General features: G+C 47.4%; 1 protein-coding gene across 1 annotated transcript; it reads right to left on the bottom strand.

The window, feature by feature from the left end:
• Positions 1-735: 735 nt before the first annotated feature.
• Positions 736-15980, bottom strand: PROX2 (prospero homeobox 2). The gene is made up of 5 exons (XM_065942046.1): positions 15929-15980; positions 9379-10676; positions 5184-5291; positions 3929-4123; positions 736-2398 (listed from the first exon to the last, which is right to left on the bottom strand). The coding sequence occupies exons 1-5, from the start codon at positions 15978-15980 to the stop codon at positions 2213-2215; spliced, it is 1839 nt and encodes a 612-aa protein (XP_065798118.1). The 3' UTR covers positions 736-2212.

Consider the following 15980-nt stretch of genomic DNA (forward strand, 5'->3'; position numbering starts at 1 on the left):
TTATGACTGCTAAGAGAACATAATAACCAGCTCAGCTTACACTCCGAATGTGTTCCCTCCATTCTTGGTAGAAACAGAAAAATATAATAAAATAGAAAATTCTTCTGTTGGCAGAGAACATGTATTTATACATTCTTGTGTGTTTAGCTCAGTGGTTAGAGAACACTTCCTGGAAAGACGGCAGTACACACGTGTTTTCAATTTGAGCTTGTACATTTCAAGGTTCACTGCCCTGGAGGTGGCTTGGCTCGGTGTTTAAAACACACACTAATGAATTTCAGGTTTGGGACAGAACGTGGCTGTTCCACATTGAACAATCATGTGAACTTGGAATTGCTTTCCATGAATGTCTTAAATAACTATTTAATGTCACTCTGGACAGCAGGTTCTCCTCCTGTCTCCAAACACAGATAACTGATTGCCTTTGCTTGGGATACGCAGTGCTTGCTTACTTTTAAAACTTAGATTTGGCAGAGCTTTCATTTTTGGAAAGGGAACATTGTGGGAGAAAATAGGGCAAAGATCATCTGAGTGCAGTTGGATGTACCGAAGGACACTTACAAATAACCTTGAAACAACCCCAAAAGACTGGTTCGGGCTGAGTATTTTTCTTTTTCTTTTTTCTTTTTTTTTTGATTTTGTTTTTCCTCTTGGCTGTTTGGAGTAAGAGAAAATTCAAAAGAAAGTCACCTTTACTACCTTTTTGTGTTGATACATCTAGCAGTAATTTAGAAACTTCATCCTATCTGATCCAGCTGACCTGAAAAGTCAAGAAAGTAGGGTAGTTGATATAGTAATTTCTGTACAGGAGAAAGCAGTAAGCTGATGAAATCACAGACACCCCTTAGTCAGAATGAGCTCTTGAGTGATGCCTGCCCTGGCCTGTGCACTTTTGGCATGCTTTCAAAGACTTGATTCTGACTAGCTGGGATGCTGCAATTACCCAGCATTCCAGAGGTCTTGCTTATATGCTCAGAGCAAGTCACCATTTGTGTTGGACCAGCAGAGGGAAAAGAAAAAAAAAGTTGATTTCCTGAATCCCTTTATCTGTGAAAGATTGATCATGGGCTGTAAGGTCCTTATGGAGCAGGGGAGTTTCCATTTCTGTGTGATGCTGTGTTTGTCTCAGTTACACCATTCATCATCTGTGAGGCTATGCGCAAGCCTCCCGTCTGAGCTTCACTTTCCTCCTTCCTCATTTAAGCAAGCTGGGCCAGATGAGCCCCTCAGGCCCTTTCTAGCTTTCACGGCCTGAAGTTCAGTTTCTTCGGCACATAGGAGCTTGAGGCATTCATTGCATTGGTCGACTAGAGACAGTTTGGGTTATTTAACTGCTGATAAACTTCCAGCAGATGACCGTGAATATATAACAACACTCAAGTCCTGCAGAAAGTTTGTGTTGGCTTTGCCCGGTGGACATCCGGGTGAGAAAGCACTCCTAAGTGCCAGGCAGGGGTTGTCAGAAGACCGTGCCGCGTCAGGGCTGGACGCTCCCCGGGGACGGTGGCCTGTGTGAGAGCGCGGGCGGCAGCACCAGGCGGTCCCCGGGCAGCCTGGCGTCAGAAGGTCGTGGGTGCCTCCGTGCTCCTGACCACCCCCGCTGACCCAAATGCCCTGGCCTCCTAGCCTTTGGCGACTTACCTCACAGTTCTAAGATTCTGTTTGGCTCTTTTTAAAATGATAATATCTACTTTTCGGGATAAATAGCTTAGAAGTAATGTATTTGAAAGTATCTTGCACATAGGTGAAGCTTGATAAATAGGTAACTAAAAACAGCAATTTGTAAAAGAAAAAAAAAAAAAAAGACTCCAAGTAAGATAACTTTATCTGAAAGCTGAAGGGGAAAGAAAAGAACATTTGTGTAGTGAGTAGTAAACATTTCACAGAGTTCTCTAAGATATATCTCTCTATCCTTACAATCTCATTTTACAGATGCAGAGACACCTACAGATTCCCAGGGTCATGATACCTGGAAACAGTGGAGTGGAGATTGTTCTGGTTCCAAACCATTGTATTCCTTTTACAGTATTTTATAGTTAATGTTAAACCTCTGGTAATTCTGGAAAAGGAAATAAATGATCAAAAAATGGTCATAGTACTTATTTGAGGGATTTCTCCTTATGCCCTCTTTATATGACTACAGATGTACTGACTGCCATTTGAGAACCAAACCCAGGAAAGCCAGGCCAGTCACTCCTCACTTTGTGGGATCTTAATTCCGAAACAGTTCCTGGGGATAGCTGGAAGATTTGAATATCTCTGGGATGTCACTGTCCAGTTTCGAAATAATTTTATAAATGGGTTTCTTCCAGGAAGGATCTGCGTCTTTGCCTGTGGAGACAGCCCTGAAGAACTCCTGTAATGTCAAGCTGGCGATTTCCAAGAAGCAGTCTGGGACCTGCATTCCCAAAGAGACCCACGAGAAAGAAAAAACGTGAGGCTGTGAAGCCTGGCGCCATCCAGACCTCACTGCCTGACGCCACCAGTTCCTTGGGTTGCAGGCTGATCAGAGCACCCCCACTGTCCTGGCCCCTGACTTTTGCAGCCCCAGGAATCCCTTGCTCCCTCATCAAATACAGACCTTAAAATTATGATCCTGATGAGACAGCCCTGGGAAAAAATGGATTAGGGACACTCCCTCTGTAGCAGTAGCTGATTCCGTTAATGGGTGACATTTTTAGCAAGTGGGAAATTCTGACTCTGGTTGAAATGAAATCTGTGGTTCAAAAGAGGTTTTTAGTATTCTTTTCCTTAGTGCCTCACATGGAAAGAACCCCCCCCCCCCTCCCCCAAGCTTACGACTGTCGTACCTCATTCCACCTTCTTTGGGGACTGGATTCAAAGGACTTGGAATCATTCCTGCTTCCAAAGCCAACCATTTGGCTTGGGGGTGGAGAGGGCTCAAGACTATGTTCCAGGACCTCACCCAAACTGGCAACATTAATGATGGGGCATCCCACAGGGCCTCCAAATCCAGCCTGGCTGGGGGCTTGCCCCCACTGCCTGCCAGATGACCACCCCCACATGGAAGGATGCAGTGCTGCCCCCCACCCACATGCCGGACCCCCACGAGCCTCTCAAAGGAGGCATGGTCCATTTTCCCCACAGGTAGGCTTAGGTTTCTGAACATATTCTGATGGGGCATCTGACCAGCGGATGCCAGCAGTTCTTCGCTTTCTTGGAGGCGTCAATACACTGCTCTTTGTGACCGCACAGTCACGTGAGAAATGCGAGAAGAGGGCAGTGTGCTCAGTAACCAGACGCACCAGGCACCGCAGAACAAGATGCCAGCTGAGCAGAGCTGTTGGCCACACGCAAGGAAGATGACAAGCTCTCACTGATGACCCTTGGGCCACTTGCTCACCCTTCACTGATGCTTTACCTCTAAGGTGCCACCAGCGTGCCTTCATAGGGACCCCCAAAGGACTGAGCAGCTTAAGTATTGTCTATTACTTCCAGAAAGGATTTGAGATGACTTGCCATGGAAGGCCCACAGATAAAACTGTTCAAGGGAGAATAAAGATAAGAACCAAATGATGAGCAGAAACTGCAGTAAAGAAAACCTTGGCCAAGAAGCAGTGCTGCAGCGAGAGCCCGGTATTTATCCTGGGCCTCCTGGTGCAAAGCCAAGAAGGTTTGCAGGGTGTCAAACCTGGTCATTACAGAGTATTGTCTAAAATGGCATAACACCTGACCTCTGCCCATGTTTCTGAATAAAGACTGGCTGGAGATTCAGTTTGTGGCATTTACCTGCTGCCTACGAGAAGATGCGGAGGCTATCATCTTTGTGGATGGTACAGAGATGGCTCCCAGGCTGCCCTACTCTCTGTGACATAAGGACAGACATGGAAGGGGATCTTTTCTAAAACTCCAGTGACAAAGGGAAGGCGCTCGTCAGACGTCCTGGGACCCAAGTGCACGGTCTTACCTCAAAGTCATTTCCCTTGTTATAGTGCATATTGAGAACTCGAAAAAGTTCTGAGTCGCGGAGAACCACCAGCATTTTGGGATTTGTGACACCATCGGAAATCGCTTGCCGGGCAAATTTCTCCATCTGTATGTAATAAAACTCACGGAAGTTGCTGAACCACTTGATCATCTGGGAGGTGATGCAGCGGTTGAACTGTGCAAACAACAGGATCCATGAAATCAGACATTTGTCACAAGGTGCTCAGAGTCAGAACTGTCAGCTTCCAATTCAACACAGGGGTTAGCAAGAGTGGCTTCAATTCACACTAAACAGGGCTTTGTTTAAAAAAGAAGTCACAGCTATTTTCTAAGCCTATACAGTTATACATGGAAAAATCTGAATTAGCTGTAATGCCCAGTAGAAAGCAAATGTATTTTATAGCCTAGACTTATAAAGGTTTTTCACTCCTTAAATGTGTCTTTGGGAGGGCCCAAGGTCAAGATCAGTGTGGTCCCATTTTCTGCAGCCAGCCAGGTAGATTACATCACAGCCCTGGTGCGCTCTGCAAGGTAAAGAGCCAAGGGAAGGGGTAATGGTATAGATCAGAGGACTATGTATTGGCAACTCAGAGTTGCAGAATGAATCAAAAAATGAGAATTTGGTTCAGAGATGAAACAAGCGATTGGGTATGAGGGAAATAGCTCAAAAAAAAAAAAAAAAAAAAGGCTGGGGGTGGGGGTGATGATTGAGATACAAAGTATCAGCAGGCCCTAACCCAACCCCCAGGGTAAAGAAGGCCCTCTGAAACTGTGGAAACATGCATGGCCTGGTTCCAACCCCCAGAGCTTGATTTTTCTTATTGTCACATTGATTTGTATGCACCTTCACTCAGTTTTGAAACACAAAAGTTCAAAGGTAAATTTAACAGCTACAGTGTCCAACTCTTGATACATTCTTTCTTTTTTATAGTGTCTCCAGCTAAGACAGAACACTAGGCTAAAGATGCTATTTACTCTTGGTTTTGTAACACTGCCTCCCTCCCCAAGTGTTTCTGGGTCTTAACTATAGCTCAGAAACTTAAATTCAGAGACCCAACCTTCCCACCCCCAAAGTTACCCGTGTTTATTCAGTTTCTCAGCCCAGGACAAAAATGCCACAAGCAGAAGAGGAGCTAAAGTGCGCAAATGATGACCTAGGATTTGACTCAACGTGGGAAACACCTGCGGCCACTTGGGAATTTTGCAGAGACTGAAACTCAGTTGAAGGACTTTACCTGAACATCGGGGAAGTACGCCTTCAGGAGGTTGGAGCTGGGGTAGCGTGTGAAGAAAAACATTAGTTTGGCCTTCTTCAAGTGACCAGGATTGAGGCCCTCCTGGATTTGGCCCAGGGTCAAGGAAAACTAAGACCAGTTTATCAAATGATTTTGTCAAATTATCCAAATGGTAAATTGTCCTGTTCCTTATGGTTTCTATTTAATTTTTTTCTGGTTGAATGATGTATTTGCTCCATTATTCTATCTCTAGCAAGTATGATCAGATAAACTTAGCAAGTATGATCAGATAAACTTCTTTCTTTCCAGATGCTGAATACCATCTATGTACAGTAAAGTTGCAGAGTTTAAAAAAGCATTTTGATGTGTTAAAGATCTATGGCATGTGTAATAGCAAATACAGTTTGTTGTACTTAGTGTGTGTGTGTGTGTGTGTGTGTGTGTGTGTACACGCTATCACAACAGGGTGGGAAGAGATGGCAGCTGTCCCCCAGATAAGCCATTTCAAAACCCCAAGTAGAGACTTATTTCTCTCTGTCTCAGTTTCCTCATCTGTAAAATGAGAGGAGTCAACTAGATGGTCCCCTTTCTGGCCCTCATTGTTGAGTTTGTGGTGTTGATGCCAACAGGCACCTAACCAAACTGAGTACCAGATCACAGTTTGCTTTGGCTCAAGAAGCTCGAAAATCCAGGCTGCGCTTCTCTCTGTTTGCCTGGCAGAAGCTCCCCCTCACCCTTCCCACCTCAACTCAGATGCCCCCTGCGCTGTGAAACCCTTCCTTGCCGAATTAGGCCTTCCTTACCGTGGGCTACCAATGCTCTTTGTATAAGCCGGTTTTTCTAAGAATGATGTGATTGGGGTTTTTATTGCATGTTTGTCTCCCCATTTAGACTGTGAGCTCCTTGAGAGCAAGGGCCTTACCCATTCATCTTTGTATTCCACGTGCCTAGCCCGGTGCTAGGAGCAGAGTAGGTGCTCAATAAATGTTTGGTGAATGAAGGAATGAGTGATTGAATTGTCAATTTTAGCCCATGATTAAGTGTGGCGATTCTATTCCAACCCATGCCTTTCACTATGGGAACAAATCCCTCCCCCTTTAGTAAGAGCAGGGGGCTGTGGCATGAAAATATAGCACCAGGGTGGTAGGAGAATAAAGAGTCTTACGCTAGAACACTTAGCATTCCCAGGAGCAATCCTAGGGCCGTGTGGGAAGCATTCGGGGTGACCTTGGAGCTGAAGCCTGAGAGCTGTAGCTTTAGGACAATGAAGGCTTCTCAGTAGGACATGTCAGTTTACCCGATGGAAACCAGACAACTGATTTCAACTATAGCTGGCCCAGGCACCCAGGCCACTGTCCAGGAGGCCCCTGCCCCCTGCCTCACTAGCCTTACCTCTTATCCTTCATAAGTGCTGTGAAAAAGAATCCTGGATTGGGAGTTCAAAGACCCAGCTTCAGATCATAGATTTTGCCACCTAGTCCTGTGTAACCCTAGGCAAGCCGCTTACCTTCACTGGGCCCTATTTCTAAACTGTGGAGTGAGGTGGTTGAAATGCGCTTGGCAGTCAGAGGCTGGCTTTGAATCCTGGCTCTGCATGTGTCTGTCTGACTCTGAGCAACTTAGCCTGCTTCTGTCCCTCTCGGATACTGATCTAGAGTGGATACTTGAGGATGGTGAGGTAACTCGGGCTCACAACCCCTTCTCTGAAACAGTGGGCCAAATGGATGCCAGGTTTCAGAGTTAATCTTCTCAAGGCAATGTGGTGTGTGTATGATGTGTTAGTCACTGCCCACAGCAGGGTCTGTGGCAGCTGTCTAATCAGATAGTTTAAAGTTCCCACAGCAAAATCAATGACTAATTGTGCTAAGTGAGATAGTCTATAAAAGGCCTCCTATCAGCACACGTAGGGCTTCCCAGCTGCTGCTGGTGGTAAAGAACCTGCCTGCCAATGCAGGAGACACAGGAGACGTGGGTTCTATCCGTGGGTCAGGAAGATCCCCTGGAGGAGGGCATGGCAATTCACTCCAGTATTCTTGCCTGGAGAATCCCCATGGACAGAGGAGCCTGGCGGGCTACAGTCCATGGGGTCACAGAGAGTCGGACACAACTGAAGCAACTTAGCACGCAGCGCAGGTCAAAACCTGCGCTTTGCAGGTTTTGCTACCAAGAGGATTTCCCATCGACCTTAGGAGAAAGAAATCAGAGGTTTTCAGAGCGTTTTGAGTTTCAGAACTGTGGCTAGGTGGCAGTGCACAGGGGAACTGTCGGTCCCAGTGCCTGCCGCCCAGGAGGTCACTCATCATTGCCTCATCATCATACCCGTTCCACCTGGTCACAGGGGCGTCATGTGAATGAAAAGTTCTTTTATATGTAAGCATCTTGCTCTTCTGGGCTTTCATGGCCCCAGAAAAATAAATCTATAATTCTAGAATGAGGGAGTAATTGGGGCCAGGATGCTTCCTGGGGGCCCCCAATCGTTGCAAAGGTAGCCCAATGCCTGATTGGGGCAGCCAGGCCCTGTGGGTGGCCCCCCAAAACCCCCTGAAGCTCTTGGAGCCCAAGCCTCATTTCACGAGGCAGGGCCAGGCACACAGGAGGTGCTTTTCTGAAATATCAGAATACCCTTCCCAGGGGAAGATCAGCGGAGAATCTTTGGGGACTGAGTTCTTGAGGTTCTTCCACAACCTGACTCTGACAGGGAGTCTTAATCAGTGGTCTCTTGTCAAAGGCCTGCACAGATAGCTTCTCTCACTCAGGGCTTTCACCTGACAAGAAAATCTGTCTACGGTGATCTCTCCGTGTCTACTGCCTGAAGGGGGTACTGGTGGCTGGCGAGATGCTCTCAGCATTGGGTTTGTTTGTGGCTCTTGCTCCCTGCCTGCCAGGAAAAGAACCCAGGGGTGTCCAAGCTTGGGCAGTGTTGCCAACACTTGTGACCAGCAGGTGGCGCTCATAGCCTAGGACACAAGAGCCAGCCTGGTGTGGCTGTGAGTGGGTTCCACCCCATCCTGCCGCCTTCACCAGAGCTTGCCAGGTAGAAGGGGCTTGACTATTCACCCCTGCTTATGTGACTCCACAGGCACAAGGAGATGCAATTTAAGGCTGTCCCTGAGAAGCAGCAGCCTGAGCTTGGCTCACTAAAAAAGCCACATCCAAAATACATTCTCAGGAACTTTAATCTCACAAGATGCTGGTTGAAAGAGGGCTCTTTGGTTAGATGCGTGTGGGACTGTATACATTCTCCTCTTAACATTTTTCATCAGACTTCACATTTACCCAGTGTTTACCCAAGCAACTTCTCTTGCTTCAACACCTTTTACATTCCTGAGGGAGGGTTACTCTGGAGAAACGCCTGCTTCTGAGTGGGCTCTCCCTAAGGCCTGCAAAGATGATGCAGTAAGATTCAGACCCCCTGCAGACCAGCCTGGGCCCCACAGGTCCCCCCAGCGGGGGACCCCCCCACTCCCTACACACTCATGCAGCACCCAGCTCTCTGCTCAGCAGCAGCTTAGAAGCTAGTCCTTAAACTGAAGTCTTCTTACCCCTTTCACCTGGTCTCAGGTCTTGTCCCTGAAGAAAATCTCCCCTTTTCCCATCGGCCCCTCCAGTTTCTGGCCCCTCATGTATTGCCCATGAGTTATCTAGTCGGTGCAGGTAGAAGGGGCATGACTATTCACCCCTGCTTGTGTGACAGACACAAGGAGATGCAATTTAATGAGATGTCTCAATTAAGGAGATGTCTCTTTTTGCCACGCCTCAGGTAAGGCCATTGCTTTGACCTATTCTGCCAAGGTGTATGAGCAGCTGACGTCTCAGTGATGGGGTTCTTCCTTCCACAGGGTGTTTTTGTCATATTTTGGGAGCCCATTTGGGTTTAAAAATAAACAAATCCCTTCCAGACCCAAAGGATTAATTCAGTAGTGGTAGAATCTATGTTACAGAAGAAGGTGAAGGAACCCTCCCAGACCCTTGGATCTCAGAACACGGCCACCACTTTCTCAGGAACCTAACAGCTATGAGCCACAGGGGATGGAAGCCCCAGAACGAACATTAAGAAGACGCCCCTCTCCTCCGGGAGAACAGAGCAGTTCCCCGTGCCAAGCAGTTGTTTGTCCCCTAACCTCCCCTCAGCGTCTGGAGTTCCTGTCTCCCTGGGCTGGGACAAATGAGAACCCCGATTACCCGAAAAGGATATGTGGGCTGCAGGGAAAGGACGCGTGTCCGTGATAGCCTGCAGGCCACCCGGCTCCATTTTCACCGGGGGAACGAAGGCCAGTCTTTCCAAACAGGTGGACGTGAAGGGCCAGGGGCACTGCTGCTGGCCCGAGGCCAAAGGTCGCAGTCTGGCAGCTCCCCAAGGTTGCAGGGCCAACTCTGAGGAGGGCTGGCTCCGGGCAGACGGGTCCTGAGGAAGACTGCCCCTCCAGCGGCCCCTGGGCCCATGGCCCAGTAGCTGGCCCAGAATCTGCTCCTCCTGGATGTGGGCAGGTGAAACCGCCAAGGGACAGTCTGCTGGGGGAGCCTGATAGGGTTTGGGGATCATTCTCGGAGAGATGGGGTACCTGGGAGGATCTAGGGACTTGGCCAGCATTAAGCTTCCCAGCGGAGCCCCTGCTGGTGGCTGGGCCCGCCTCGGCAAGGCCTCCAGAGGAAGCAGATCTTTACGGGCACCGCCCTCGGGAGGCGAGGACTCACGCCTCCCGTCTGGCACGGGCCCCTGGAACCTCCCGCCCAGCTGAGTCAGGTGCCCCGATGGATCCACCAGTACCTTCTGTAACACCGAGTCCACAGCCTGGGATATGGCCCCCGTCAGTTCTTTCTTCAGACTCTCCAGCAGGGCCTGTGCTTCAGAGGGAAGAAACCCGGGCCCCTCAGGCAGGTACTGGACCTCAGACACTCTGTGTTTCTCCAGCCCGGAGAGGTCCCCGACGGACCCCCGGCAGTGGTGGTGGCCGCTGGCCACCCCGCGGGGCCCAGGCCCGGGGCCGTTCCTCTGGCCTGCCGTCGCAGGGCCCGGAGCTGCGGCCCTGGGCTCCACGGCCCGCAGGATGCGCTCCTGCAGGTGTCTCACCTGCTGCCTCAGCAGGTGGAGCTGTCCTCTCACCCGAGGGCCCCCCTTCCTGCCGCCGCCCCGGTTCCCAGCAGGGCCTGGCTCCAGGGGGCCTTGCTGCGCGGGAAGGCTCTGCTTCCTCTTCCGCCCCCGCGCCTTCTCTGGGCAGCTCAGGCCGCCCCCAGCGTGGGCCCTGCCTGGCCCCAGAGGGGCTGGGGAGAGGAACATGCCTCGGACGATGGTCTCTACTCTGGCCCTCTTCGCCTGGATGTGCTCATCCCCAAAGCACTCAGGGTCGGAGAGGCCGGAGCCGGGGACCTGACTCCAGGCAAAGGGGGAGCATCTGCTCTGCTCCCTGGGGGACAGGCTTCTTCCACCTTCCATGCAAGGTTCTGTCGGATATTGGGCTGGACCTGAAAGCAAGCTGGAGTTTGGATCCCTCTCTTGGCTCCACAGACGCCGTAGTCAGGGTTCTGCGAGAGAGTTTCTCTGGAGGCTCTCAGCTGGAGGTGCACCTCCAGGGAGCCGGGGCTTTCTCCTCTCCACTTAGAGGAAGGATTCAGACTCTGGGATTCCGGGCGCTCACCCACCTCCTGGGCAGACTCTGAAAATAGAGACAGGAGAAAACAGGACCTGTGACTTTGAGCGGTGCCTTTCCAACTTGACTGTGCAACAGATCAGCTTGAATCCTGTTAAAAGGCAGATTCTGAGTCAGCAGGTCTGGAGTGGGGCAGCGATTGATTCTGTATCCCCAGCCAGCTCCCAGGTGATGATGCTGCTGGTCCCGACCACACTTTGAAGACATTCCCAAGAGTGGGCCTCCCAGGAGAAAGTTCTTGTCCTGCCAGGACGTAAAAATAAAATAATCCATAATAATGATTGTGGCAGCCAGTTGCGTAACTGGCATTGTGCCAATAACTTTACACCCATTACCTGATTTAATTCTCATAACAGCTCCGTGGGAATGCTGTCAGTCCTATTTTACAGATAAAGGAAACAGGCTCAGAGGAATTAAGAAGTTACCTCCCTAAGGTCATACAGTTAGTGTCAAGCTGGAGTCAGAATAAGATTTATCTTGATTTAGAATGACTTTCTGCAATAGAATCACCCTGGGCACTTGTTAAAAATAGCAGATCCAGTAGGCTCGCCAGTCCTGCTTAATCAGAAGCCTTCAGTGCTGTGTTAAGGCACCTGCCTTTGAAACAAGCAAACTGAAGTTTGAGAACATGCTGTTTGGCCACTAGGCAATCCTGCTCCTGAAAGAGTCGGATCATGCATTTATCTTTCAACATTCTCACAGCTGCTTTTTAAGCATCTACTGTACATCAAGACTTCTTCTGGACACTTGGGCAGTCTGTGGTGAGTAAAACAGCATAGTCTTGCTCTCATAGAGCAGGACATGTAGCAGAGGAAGAGAGAATAAATAAGTACATTTTCAGGTCATGATAACTGCTATGAAGAAAAAGCACAAATGAGGGAGCAATGTTAGAAAAGACTGCATAAAGCTGTTTTATTCCCATGAATATCAAAGTGCACTGCACTTGAATCAGGAGCTAATGTGTGTGCAGGAGGCTTTGGGTAGCGGGTATAAGGCACTTGGAGTTTATGAAACATTCATATATGTAAAGTCATTACATCTCACACCAACCTTGATGGCTGGTGTAATTCTCCCATTTTGTAGACGGGGAAATTGAGGTTAAGAATGGCTCTCAGTTACTAAGGTTCCAAGTCTTCTAACGCAAACACACTTCAGCTCCCTCCCCAAAGATAAGAAGACCTGCATAAGAGATTGATTCTCTGTCTTTTAAGCAGATTCATCCTTTCCTAGAAAATTTAAATGAATTTCTTTTTTCTCTACAGATTTTCACTCTTGATTGCTTCTCGAGTACAAATGCTGGTAGGAGAGATTTTGCTTCCTTTCCATTTTCATCTTGAAGCTTGCTTGGAATTCTATACTTTAGGAAGTCCCAGCTCTTCTGGAGCCAGGGGGTTCTAGTTGGTAGACTTGACCACAGCCTCCACTTGGAGCTGGCTGGCAGCTGGCAGACACTCAACACAGGCTCTCTGAGGGCAACTTCATGTCAGCACTAGGGTAAAGGGTAGGAGACAATGGCAGCTGCCGTGCCATTTTGAGGGAAATGCCACTGAAAGAAGGCTAGGTTCTCAGGTCAATTAGAAGATTCTGGCTTTGAATAAGTAAGACACTTGTAAATTACTAAAAATAAAAACCACTGATTTGCCAAATTAATATAAATGAAAGAATTTGCGATTGCCAAATTTTACCAACAGTTTTGATGGTTTACCACCTCTTGGAAAGAGAAACGTTTAACTTCCTGTGATCATTTGGCAATGAATATACACTATTTGTATAATATGAAAAAATTTTTTTAAATCCTATCATCTAATAAGCATAAGTGGATCATTGCATATACATTAGCTGCTTTCTAAGCAATAATGGTCACTACACTGGCACAATTGATATCTTAACTTAGAGGGACTAAATAACAATAACACAAACCATGTATATTTTCAGCTAAAGGGGGCTTTTCTGGTAGCTCAGCTGGTAAAGAATCTGCCTGCAATGCAGGAGACCATGGTTTGACTCCTGGGTTTGGAAGATCCCCTGGAGAAGGGATGGGCTACCCATTCCAGTATTCATAGGCTTCCTTGGTGGCTCAGATGGTGAAGAATCTGCTCACAATGCAGGAGACCTGGGTTCGATCTCTGGGTTGGGAAGATCCTATGGAGGAGGGCATGGCAGTCCATTCCCGTATTCTTGCCTGGAAAATTCCCATAGACAGAGGAGCCTGGTGGGCTACAGTCCATGGGGTCACACAGAGTCAGATATGACTGAGTGGCAAAGCACAGCACAGCTTCCAAAAAGAAGAAGGGTTTGGTTATGGTTATTCTTAGTGAACATTTCCTAAACTCAGCGTTTTCAAACCCAGACTCCATGGCTGCCCTCTGCTTTTCCTCTCTGCCACCTATCTTCTTGCTCAGTCCAGAAGCTGGAGAGCCTCTTTGACCCCTGCCCATCTTCTTATCCTCAACATGCGGTCACTATGGCTGGTAAATTTTGGGAAAAAATGGCTCTGAACTACATTCTGCCATATTGTTCCCATTATGTTTTCCTGACTTCGCACCTCATAAGTTTTCACCTGGGCAATTCCAATACCTCATGACTGGTCCCCATCCTCTACCCTCTCCTCACTGTGGTCCTTTTTCTACATTCATTCATTTATTCATTCAACAAATATGGGCTGAGTGGTGACAACAAACAAAATTCTCTGCCCAAGTGGAGCTAACAATCATGCAGAGGGAGACAGATGTAATAACTTAGTAAGGAATGGAAGGCCATTATACAGGGCCTTGGTGATAACTGTGAAAATATTGGCCTTTACTCTGAGATAAATGAGGACCCATTGGAACGCTATGTGCAACATGACCTGACTTAGTTTTAAAAGGCTTGTTCTTTACTGGGTGGGGAATAAACTAGGCGTGGCGAGCAAGGGTTGAAACAGAGAGGAGGCTTAGGAGGCGCTTGTGATCATCTAGATGATAATTCAGATGAGATGGCTTGGACCAGGGTGACAGCAACAGAAGTGGGAAGTGGTGTCAGATCCTGGATATACGTCAATGTTGAAACCAGTGGGGTTTACTATTAATAATAGATTGGATGTAAGGACCAAGAGAAAAAGAAGCATCACTGATGATGGCTCCAAAGTGTTTGGCCTGGAAGGATGGAGTTGCATGGACTGAGACGGGGAGGGCTACAGAAGAAGCAGACTTGGGGAGGAATATCAGGAGCCCAGTTTTGGAAGTGATAAATTTGTAATAATGATCAGACATCTCAATGAGGATGCTGAGAAAGCAGTTGGATAACTAGGCCTAGGGTTCAATGGGGAGATGTGGGTTTGAAATAAATAATTAAGAGTTGCAGGTATGCAGATGGATGTACTCATCAAGGAGTGAATATAGGCAGAGAGGAGCAGAGGGCTGAAGTCTGAGTCCTGGGACTTAATAGCATGAAGAGGCTGGGCAAGAGGGGACCCAAACAGGAAACATAAACAGCAATCAATGAAGTAGGAAGAAGTTTAGTGACGGAAGTGTTTCTAGGAGATGGGAGAGGTCAAGTCACATAAGGACTGTGAATTGACTGTTCAAGTTAGTAATTTCAGATGTTATTCAGAGTCACTTGGGGTCTTTATCAGAGCAGTTTTGGTGGAGTGGAGGGCAGGGAAGCCTGGTTGGACTGAATTTTAAGGAGAGGTAAGAAAAGGAATTGGTGACATTGACTGTGGCAACTTTTTCAAGGTGTTTTGTAAGGAAGAGAGAAATGGGAAGGTAACTGGGAAGAGAAGTGAGGTTAGAGAGGGTTTCTTGAAGGAACCCTCCCACGCCATTGGTGGGAATGGAAATTGGTGCAGCCACTGTGGAAAACATCATGGAGGTTCCTAAAAATAGTTACCATATGATCCAGCAATCCCACTCCTGGACATATACCAGCTGAAAATTCTAACTCAAAAAGATACATGCAGGGAGTTCCCTGCCAGTCCAGTGGTTAGGGCTCCAACTTTCCACTGCAGGGGGAACAGATTCCATCTTTGAATGGGGAACTAAGATCCTGCTTTCGTGTGGAAAAAAAGAAAAAAAAAAAAAAAAAGATATATGCACCCCCCATGTCTGTACTACTTACAGTAGCCAAGATCTGTAAGCAACCTAAATGTCTGTCAACAGATGAATGAATAAAGAATATGTGGTACATACATACAATGGAATACTACTCAGTCATACAAAAGAATGAAATAATGCCATTTTCAGCAACATGGATGGGCCTGGAGATGATCATACTAAGTGAAGTAAGTCAGAGAAAGACAAATATATGATATCACTTATAAGTGAAATCTAAAAAAATGATACAAATGAACTTTTTTACAAAACAGAAATAGACTCACAGACATAGGAAGCAAATTTATGATTACTAAAGGGGAGCTGGAAGGAGGGATAAATTCAGAATTTGGGAGTAACAGATACACACCACTACATACAAAGCAAATGATAAACAACAAGGACTTACTACATAGCATAGGGAAATGTAGTCAATATCTTGTAATAACCTATAATGCAAAAGAAGCTGAAAAGGAATAGTATACATGTATAACTGTACATCAGAAACTAAGACCACATTGTAAATCAAATATACGCCAATAAAAATTAAATTAAAAAAAGATAATTTCTCAGGATAGAAGGCATCAGAGGATATTTGTAGGCTAATAGCAACGCTGCTGTAGAAAGATAATATTTGTTAATATAGACAAGAGGGGGAGAATTTCTGGAGCCTTGTCCTTGGGTAGGAAGGAGGGGGTGTGATGTGGTGCAGACGAGGAGGGCGACTTTAGAGAGGAGAACCCTCAGTTCATTGGTGGTGGAGGAGAAAGGCAGGAACGTGGGCAGGTGCTGGCAGGTGGGTAGATGCGGTGATGGGAGCTCAGAGGGAGAAGTCCCTTTTGATGGTTTCCGTTTTCTCAGCAACATTGTCATTGACATTAATTTTCTAAAATGTAGGTCTGCTGACGGCCCTCCATGGAATCCAAGCCTTTGCTAGCTTCCTATTTACGGTAAGGCGCAGATGTCTGGGCTCCTGTAACCACGGTCTCACTCTAACTCCTCTGGAGGCCCTGCCCTCAGCCGTTACCTGTGTGGCGCTGTCCTGGGCTGTGTTTCCTGAGCTCACCAAACTGCTTCAT

This window comes from Muntiacus reevesi, chromosome 7 (assembly GCF_963930625.1).
Source record: "Muntiacus reevesi chromosome 7, mMunRee1.1, whole genome shotgun sequence".
Classification (NCBI taxonomy): Eukaryota; Metazoa; Chordata; class Mammalia; order Artiodactyla; family Cervidae; genus Muntiacus; species Muntiacus reevesi.

Coding starts and splice junctions, on each gene's coding strand:
- PROX2 (XM_065942046.1), bottom strand. CDS start 15,980: ATGAAGCAGTTTGGTGAGCTCAGGAAACACAGCCCAGGACAGCGCCAC. Junction 4,124..5,183: donor CGTACTTCCCCGATGTTCAG/GTAAAGTCCTTC, acceptor TTGTTTGCACAG/TTCAACCGCTGCATCACCTC. Junction 2,399..3,928: donor ACAAGGGAAATGACTTTGAG/GTAAGACCGTGC, acceptor TTGGGAATGCAG/GTCCCAGACTGCTTCTTGGA.